The 9,606-nt window shown below is 36.4% G+C and overlaps 1 protein-coding gene across 3 annotated transcripts in view; it reads left to right on the top strand.

Moving 5' to 3' along the window:
* Positions 1 to 4,159: 4,159 nt before the first annotated feature.
* adamts3 (ADAM metallopeptidase with thrombospondin type 1 motif, 3) overlaps positions 4,160 to 9,606 on the top strand; it is a 164,971-nt gene continuing 159,524 nt past the window's right edge. For all 3 annotated transcript variants that reach the window (XM_079871578.1, XM_079871577.1, XM_079871576.1), the window contains exons 1-3: positions 4,160 to 4,537; positions 5,625 to 5,649; positions 6,290 to 6,690. In XM_079871578.1, coding sequence (XP_079727704.1) covers positions 4,472 to 4,537; positions 5,625 to 5,649; positions 6,290 to 6,690 — 492 coding nt within the window. In that variant the 5' untranslated portion in view covers positions 4,160 to 4,471. The remainder of the gene's footprint in view (positions 4,538 to 5,624; positions 5,650 to 6,289; positions 6,691 to 9,606) is intronic.

Raw genomic sequence — 9,606 nt, 5'->3', positions numbered from 1 at the left:
ACAGACCTCAAAGTGGTGTGACGAAACAAGGACTCCGTAACAAACACTAAAACAGACAGGGTATAACTACACACAGAACTAACAATCATGATGGGGAACAGCTGGGTACAATGAACAGTGATGAGTGCAGACAAGGATTGTGGGAAATGCAGTTCCTAATGAGAATGACACCGTGGGGGAAGGGGACCTCTAGTGGACACCAGGGAACATAACACAACACTGTGACAATGTGATCCAAATGGACTGTGGGGCATTTTCCTTCCCAGCAATTCTTACATTTACTTATCAAAAGAGGTCATGGATAAGAAATACAGTCAATTTGAGGCTGGATCCAATTGGTTGATGTTGTGACCTGTCCATGGGCTTTAAAACAGCTGCTCACTCATGTTCTCTCTCTCTCTCTCCTCCCATTTTCTGCTTCTACTGTATCTTCACTTTTTCTTTAATTTAAAGTTTGATCAAACCGGGGGACTTCATCAGTCGTTTTCTTTGCCAAAACATCACATGATAGACTGTGGTGAGTCCACCAATTCTTGTTTGATCTTACAATGTTTTTTGGGGAGAAAATAAAAATATGCTAAACTAAAATGCTAAATTAATTTTAAACAAACTGAAGCAGCATACGTTTCACTAAACTATTGTTCTTCCCACATTAAAGTGTATGACATATTAGTAATGATTGTGTTTTTATGTTTTATGGGAACATTCCCCTAAACCTAACAATCACAGAAAACTTTCTGCATTTTTACATTTTCAAAAAAACATCACTTAGTACGATTTATAATCCATTTTGCTCATGGTGACCAAAAAATGTCCCCACAAGGAATTTGGATATTGCCATCTCTGTGGTGACAAAACACACACACACACACACACACACACACACACACACACACACACACACACACACACACACACACAATGAAAACAATATTTTTCTTCATGTCTTTTATTTTAATATTATCTTTGTTCAGCAAGATCTATCAAACTAGTACAACCTATTTAAGAGCAGATCACATTAAGAGTGTAAGGGGCAATTAAAGAAGACATAAAGTAATACATTCAGCATAATGTGATTGTAATGAATAAAATAATAATAATAGTAAGTTTTATTTATTAGTTTATCTAACATTAATTAGCTTTACTGTAATGTTAGTCAAAGGCTATTTTCATCTGTAGTCCCTGAACAGAATGTTACAAGTCACCCTAAAAACAAAATGTATTGTTATAAACATAAAAGGAGAAAAAAACTATACCATGCAAAGCAGATGCACAGACCTAAAAAGCATGCACAGTGTATTAGATTTAAAAAAAATAATACAATAAACCACAATACCATTGTGTGCTTTTGTTTTAGAAATTGACATCTTCTCAATTTTGCAGTGGGTTTTTACACATCTAGTAAGTTAGTGTTATTAGCAGTTGTTTTTCCGGTTTGGTTTGGGTTTCTAGTATCAAGACAGTAGTTTCCTGTTTTCAGTAAAGCTGTCTACATGAAACTTTTAGAAGAGACATACAGCTACAGTATACTAACATAGATACACATGGATGCCCCATTAGCGGCTATTTCTATAGGCTGCTATTTGAACACTTGTGAGTTGACTGTGTGTCTTATATTACTCACATGTGTGAATATCTATATAGACTTTAGCAGCAATAGGATTTAATTTATAATAAATATTAGATAATTCTGCAAATGGATATTGCATACTGAGTTAAAACACAAATCAACACATTCTCACCTGAAATGTATAACTTTGTGGTTGTTATATTCATATTGCTCTGGTATTTCTGATTTGTTAGTGAAGACTGTTGAAGACATGCTGAAAACTGTTGTGGGAAACACAATTAATGGATAACACAAACATTAATTTAAAAAAAATCACTATTTCCTCTAAAGTTATAAAATTGATAATAATTATAACATTTTACCGTTACAAATATCTTGCTTTTTTAATCTCGTAAAACAGTACAGACTAACACCAGAGGATAAGGGACTGTAAAAAATGGTCTTGCCCTCAGAATTAGACAAGTAAGGGTTAAAATGGCAAAATGTGTTGTCCTTCCCTTTGTGAAAATCCTTTACATGGCAAATTTTTATTGGTGTTTCTTTTCTTTGACTCAAAGATGAGCATGGACAAAAACTTCCATTCAGCCCTCACGAGGTCAAAGCACCAGTGAGATGCACATTGTGACTTCTGCATGCCTCCAGTTGCTATTGTGTTCGAAAACAAAGACGGAATGACAGCAAGTGGACAGCTTGACATTCAAATATTTCATATATAGCAATCAGAATGCCCTTTGTGAGGTCAGGAAGGTCTATCCGTTTCAAATTGCTGTTTGGTGTGGCCTTGTGGTCTGGTCAATGTGCAACACATTAGACAAACCACAAGTGTCTTGTTTTGAAAGACCAAAGCATTTGAATTATTTCCGGAATTGGTACTCATTTCGCATTAACCTCAAAATGCATGACTATATGCTTACAGTTTAAGGTATGTATTTCATTCAAGTCTTGTGTTTTAAAACAAGCTTTAGTGTTGAGAAATGCCTGGCTGAAAGACAAAACAGGTGATATGCCTTAAACTTAAATGTCCTTCATGAACAGTATGGCTCTTAATGTCAGCAAAGTTGCAAATAGTTTATTGTTTCATTGACCACTTTACAACCTCATTACTCAGCTGGAGTCTGCTTTACAGAACCAAAGCTTAGGCACAAAACAAAAGGGTTGCTGACATTCAATTTTACCTTCCAATAAAAGCTTCAGAGTGCATGGACCTGAGTGCAGACAGATTCTCAGGACCTCCGAGCACGTCTTTAATCAACGATAACAATACTGCTGGAATTTCATATACCATTTCAGCAGCAGACCGGTAACACTTGGAGGGAAGCCAGAGTTAGGACCACAGGGAAAGAGAAACACTGCTATGAGCATTATCCATGGGAGAGTTACATGTATCAGATATATCATTCAAGAAATAAGAACAACCTTTTTACAAAAGTAAATAGATAAAACAATGAACAGTGAATTTCTTATCGTACAGTAATCTAACAGTTATACACACTCCAAATTCTTAGGTTGAAATGAAATAACAAAATTGGCATGTGCTTGTATTGTAAAACATACAAAAAATGTCACCAGATGGGAACTGCTTTTTTTGTAGACAGTCGTCACTGAACATGGGCTATTATTGAGTGATATGGTCTGGGAACGTACTCAGACAGTGGAAGGCATGCCTAAATTGGGATGAGGGAAACATAAGGTCTACAGATGTGAAGGTGATCAGATTACCTCTGCTTAAAACTCACCTGTAATGCATTTGAACTGACACATGGCCTTGAAGGCATCAGAAAGACCTGGAATAGTGTGGAAGAGAAGAAACGAAGGTAAAAACTGCAGGTGGTCTTTGCATGGATATGAGGAACAAAATTGCTGGTAGCCCAGTGTTATTTTGGCTAAGAAAAAAAAAAAAAAGAAAAGTGCTAAACAAAATTGTGTTACAGATTCAGACAACAAAGAGGTTGAGAAAAGTGATAAGAAGAGATGAGAGGTTCTGTTATTATGTTAGGGAATGGAACCCTACAGCAGTTCCCTACTTTTTCTTTTCTTTTTTTTCTTCTCAGAGGTATTGACACATCCCTCACAAAGAAATGAGAACGCAGAAATTAGTTGTATTACCCAGTATTTTTTTTTGTCTAGAATAGAGACCTTGTAGAAGGCCATTAAACAACATGTTGATTGAGATGGGAGAGGAATGTATTCTCTGCTTTGTTGAATACAAAACAACTCATTTTAAAGCACTGCAAGCTGTTATTGCATTTGTTTAATAAAAGTCTTGAAAATAACTATAAAATAACAGATTTTAACTTCGAACATATTGAAATCAAAACTAGTGTAATTTTATGCTATGCAATATTATTATATTATGTTACCAGTAAATATAACATGAGCAGCTTAGTTTTACCCCTGTAGGATCTCAGACCTCTTCTGACTTCAATAGCTTCACTACTATATTCACACCAGCTAGCTTTGACAAAAGCATCGCCATGTGTTTTCTTAGCATATTCCTTTTCTTCTTCCCCCCCACCTTCCCCCCCACCATGTGCTTTCCTGGGAAAGGGTAGAAAATGACGTCACTGTAGGGCTGGTCTGTAGTTTATTAGGCAGCGCGAAGTGCCAGGTTAGAACTCAGACAAGGCTCTGTCCAGCCAGCTCAACTCAACTTAACTTAACCACCTCAGTTCTTCAGAGGGATGTCTTTCCTATAAGTTTAACAAACTGAGGCATTGACCCAAGTTCTACAACTTTTAACTTTCTTAATGACTCTTTGCTTACTTTTAACCAGTCTTTAAATGTGTCTTGTTTAAGGATTAGTGCGCAACACTTTTAGAGAAGACAGGCGCGTAGTGAAACATCCAAATTTGGATTATAGTTTCTGTTTCTCGTCTTTCAGTTGAGAAAACCCGACTCGTGATGGTTGTCCTGTCACTTAGGTTACTAATGGTTGGAGTTGTAGTAGGTCTGACTTCAGCTCTTCTGGTAAGTGTTAATGACTTTCTGTTTCTGCATGTAAAGTTGTATGAAAGTGATCTGTAAGTGAAAGCTCGCGGGACATGTTGGAGGTTTAACAGTCGCCCTCCCGCTTGGAACACGATTAGAATCCAAATAAATCTGACTGAAATTTAAGCTGGTTTTAAGAATATCTACACCAGTATTGTGTTTATTCTGTCTGTTCGTAATATGCAGAGAACTTAGAGAAAACGTATCAACCAAATACTAGAGAGAAACTTGCATTATAGGAGAGTGTTCCCAGCTGTCAAACCAATAGCCAAACTGTCCGAAAGTTGGCATGGCAGAAAACACGTGAAATATGGCAAGCTGTTTTCATATTTATTCCTTTAAACGAACAAGCACTGAATTAATTTATTGATTAAATACTAGTAGCTACTTGTAATTAATTGATAGTGACAAATTATTCCTCTGAGAGTGACAAATTATTTCTTACTATTCCAGGTGTCTAGTATGTATATACCGGTATATATATATTTTTTCTTCATTATATAACTTCATTTTTAATTTTATGAAACTATAAATTACACAAGAAATGTTACTAATAACAGCTGGAATGGAATACTAATGTCAGATAAATAGGTAAGAGTATCTGATAAGTATCAGAAAATCTGAAATAGATACTAGCAAAAATCTGGATGTTATAGTAATAACAAGAAGTACTAGTAGCTCACCTAATGAATAGATAATAGTAAAAATAGATAGGTACAGTTGGAGCACTTGTTGGAAGTGAATCTGAACCACAGTAACAATAACAATGGAAGAGTTGCTTATTCCTTTGCTTCTGGTCACTATTGGGTTTCATCCTAGAAATTGAAATTAAGTAGTAGCCTAACATAAAAATAGATACCTATTAGTTCAAATGAATACATGTAAAAATGGCTTGCCACAAACGAAATTGAAAGTTAAATGTCAGATTTGGATATACTCATGACAGTTTTACATCCATTATGGTTTCTCTTGTTCTACAAATGGTACTTTCTCAGCTGTTTTGTAAATGTCTTGGCTGCATGTTTTATGCATCTCTCTTTATCTGTTTGTTTTCTTTTTCTTGCAGGCTGGTGAAATTATAGATAAAAAAGGTAAAGTATACGGCCTTGTGGTCCTCAAAAATTTTCCTCTAATATTGTGTTTGTTTTGTTTCTCAAATAGTTTTTCAGGGTGAAAAAGTAATTTTATAACTTTTGATGCTTCTTTAATAATTTATGTAGACAGCTGCAAAGTAAGAGTCACACTGTGCCAAGTCATGTGGTGTTTAACTGTTATCACTTGCATCTTCTCCTCTCAATGTTTAATGACAAATATTTTAATCAGAAAATTGATCAGAATTGTTAAACACTCAGTAGAGGAAAAGCCCTAAGAGATGATGCAAGCCAATCTCAAGAGAACTTTTAACAGACTTTAACACCTATAATAATGGTCTGTTAATTAAAGTTGGGAATGACAAACAAATTGCACAGGATAATACATTGTTTAGTCAGCTAGACTTACAATAATTTATTTTGTTTCTCTTTTTTAATGAACAGTGGGATAACTTTAAGAAGTTAATTGTACACCGTAAAAACTCACACTTGATCCTTTACATTTAAGTAAACTCAAAGTAGAGTCAACGTCACAACCTGCAGTGATGAGTTCAGTGCACTTTTTCAACCACTTTGATTTTAATTACTGATGTAGAAAATCATATTTTTTTCATCATATGTTTGTCTTATGTTTTATCAGACTTGTTGAAGATCCGTCTGAAAGAGTATGGCCTCATTACTCCCATCAGTACCGATGCAGAGGGACACTACCTCTCGCATCTTCTCTCAGCCAATCACAAGCAGCGTGTGAAGCGTGAGCTTTTGGAAGGGTCGACGCAAGCGGTAGACAGACTGTTCTTTAACATAACTGTCTTTGGCAAGGAATTCCACCTCCGACTACATCCCAACCAAAGATTAGTGGCTCCAGGATCTATGGTGGAATGGCATGATGAGATCGAAATAGCTGGGAATGCAACTGAGAATGGAACCCACTCAGAGAGAATACTTAGAAGGGAGTTGCTGAAAACAGACTGCACTTTTATAGGGGACATCACGGATGTGCCTGGAGCTTCTGTCGCTATTAACAACTGTGATGGACTGGTGAGTGTTGTTTCCTTTCCTAGTATATTACTTTTGAAATGAACTTGGCACAGGGCCTGGCACAAATGACAAAATGCAACAGAAACTGCAAAGCGTCAGATTTGTGTAGTTAATATAATGGCTTACAATCTATTTTGGCCTATTTTTGTACTACATAATGCCAGTGCAGTTTGGTTTCTAAACTTTTATGGAAATCCTCACTGGCATTGAGTGTTGAGTCATTCCTTTCCACCCCCCACCCACAGAATATTTGAAGTTTGCATTATATTTGGCATTCTCTTTATTTCTTTATTTCTATGCTATAAAGGGACAGCTCACTCCTTTGTCTACTAACTTTCATGGCTCTCAAAACTAGCAGTAGAGCAATATTACATTTCATAGTCAATATAATCAAGTCAGTGATGTTTTTAATTTTATGGCTGGTAATTAACAAATGGCCAATAATAAAATGTTACATTAATAAACTTTTCTAAAAAAAAAAAAAAACTAACGTTACATTAGACTGCGAAAAGATATATAAGCAGTCCATAAGAGCCATTTGTTAAATTACAAGTCCTCTAAAGCCATCCAATAGCTTTGTGTGAGAAATGGTCTGACATTTAAGTAATTCATTGAAAATCTAGCTTATAGCGCAAGTGAAAAGTTATTAATTTCCCTTTCAGAAGATGCTGTGGTGAGGATGGTACAAATCCACTCACCTGCCAGTTTACAAATCAGATCATTCAAGGAAATTGTGCATTGTACTGTGTGTCTTTTGGTCTTTCCACTTCCTCACAAAAGACTGTGAGCTTGAGGCTAGTGTCCTGAGTGATAGTGGAGTTGAGTGAACTGTGAGTCACCCCAGGAAGCTGACAAATAGGATGAAGCTGCTCTCCCCAGGGCCTGTCTAACATCAGAGGAAAGCTTTACTCTTCAACAATAAATTGAGAGGTCAAATTGGAAAAATCAATTTCGCATAGACTTCCAGTTTGCGCAGATAAGCATGGGCAAAGGAGTGATGGCTATGTTGATGAGACACTCAGTGGGAAAATATGTTTTTTTTGGAATCAAGCAGTAACACTCGATCTCTTTGCTCTGACCTCCTCAGTAAAAAAATAAACTTAAATCAATTACTCATAAGATCATCAGACTACTCTCACTATGTGCTGTATATTTGTTATTTTTGTAGCCTGCTAGAACACCTCAATTGAAAGTCGTGTTTTCTCACCAGTTATTATTTTGATTCAGATGTTGATTCAGTAACTGCTTTGGGATGCATTTCCCAAAAGCATTGTTTGCCAACTATGTTCGCAATTCCATCATTATCAGCATAGTTCAACGAGTCTGTTTCCTGAAAACATTCCAAGCAGCGTCGCAAAGTTGTGTGGTCTGAACGACAGCTCTCGACCTGTGGTTAGAAGCATAGTTTCTTGTTTGCTTGACATGTGGACTTAATAAATTCTTATCTTGAACAAAATAAGCAAGCTGACATTCAGTACAATCTATATCTTTTATTTAGAATATATACAAATTTCATTTACGTCTTTTAGTTTATCAAGAGATATAAAACACCATTTTTGAGTGTGCGTGTGTACGTGATCTAGTACGTAAGAACGAGCCTATCTTTGAAACTGGAAATAAAGCAAAATAACTAAGAAAATTTTAATTAGTCCTCAGATGCCATGCCCGTAATTTATAGCAAAACATCAACAGATTCATTAAAAGAAGTAATTACACCACCACCTGCCTGACATCAACCAACATGGTTGAATAGCAAATTTATGACAATACGGTTTCGGGAAACATTCTTGAGTAGCTGGTTGATTTCTTTAACAATGCATTGTTCTATGGTAGTTAAGCAAGCCCCCTGATGAATTCATTGAGTTCATTCAGTAAATTTGTCAGACTAATTTAAATTGGTTATTCATGAGTTTGCAATTCTTTTTGAATGTTCATTAAAATAACTGCTTAAAAGTTTAATTTGGTCATGAATTGGTCTACACTACATGCTGTATGTTTTGATTGCAGCCCACAAAGGCCCCTAAATAGATTTTTTTTTTAGTGAATCAGATTCAGTATCTGCTCTGACTTATTCAGTGAAGGATTCATCAGACTCATTAGAACTGCAATGCAACTCCTGAGTTTGAGTGTACATACTGTGAGACTGTAAGCTGAACCATTCCATTTGAACTGACTTCTTTAGACATTTTCCTTCAGCTCTGAATGTTTAAATTGTCTTAAAATGACATCAGATTCAGTGCTATTGTGTGACCTTTGAAACCTTGACTGTGTATTTCTTCAATATCCACTGAGGTTTTTGTAGCTTTACATTTTCCTCTTAAACTATGCCATTTCCTTAAGTAATGGATCAAATGCTTACGTGGACAGTCTTTGATGTAAAGTGGCACTCAGAGTTGACACCAAGATATGTTTCACTGTTCTTAATTACAGCCACCGTGGATCTTGAAGTCTTCACATGCAGCCCGTGAAGCAGTTATTTCCTCTCTGAGCTGAGAGGTTGTGGGGGATGGAGGGATGATTTTAGCTGAGAGAGGAGGAGGAGGAGGAGGAGGAGGAGTGGGAGGCTCACTTACATGACATAGGCATGTTTCAGGCTTGTGAACATTCCTCTGAAAGTGGAGAAAAGTGAACAGTTCTGTTTCTGCTTAACAACTCAACAAAGTCTCGGGAATATCAGCAGAAATACTTTGGTAGAATTATCAAAGATCCCAGCCATTGCCCATTCCCTTTCCACTAGGGACCAAAAAAGGGTCAGTAGTCCCAAAGCAATGGGAATTATCCTTTGCTAATCTACAGCTCTGTGTCACTCATAGCTTGGCCTCTTTAATGCATACTGCTATATTCTGTGGCCAGGGTGCTGAATGAGGCTCCTCACTCATTGATGATCAGAGCTGGCTGTGTTACTGAACTCCTGGC

Source organism: Squalius cephalus (genome assembly GCF_949319135.1).
Source record: "Squalius cephalus genome assembly, chromosome: 5".
NCBI classification, from domain to species: Eukaryota; Metazoa; Chordata; class Actinopteri; order Cypriniformes; family Leuciscidae; genus Squalius; species Squalius cephalus.
The sequence above is the reverse complement of the archived record's forward strand: the minus strand, read 5'-3'. Positions and strand labels throughout refer to the sequence as shown.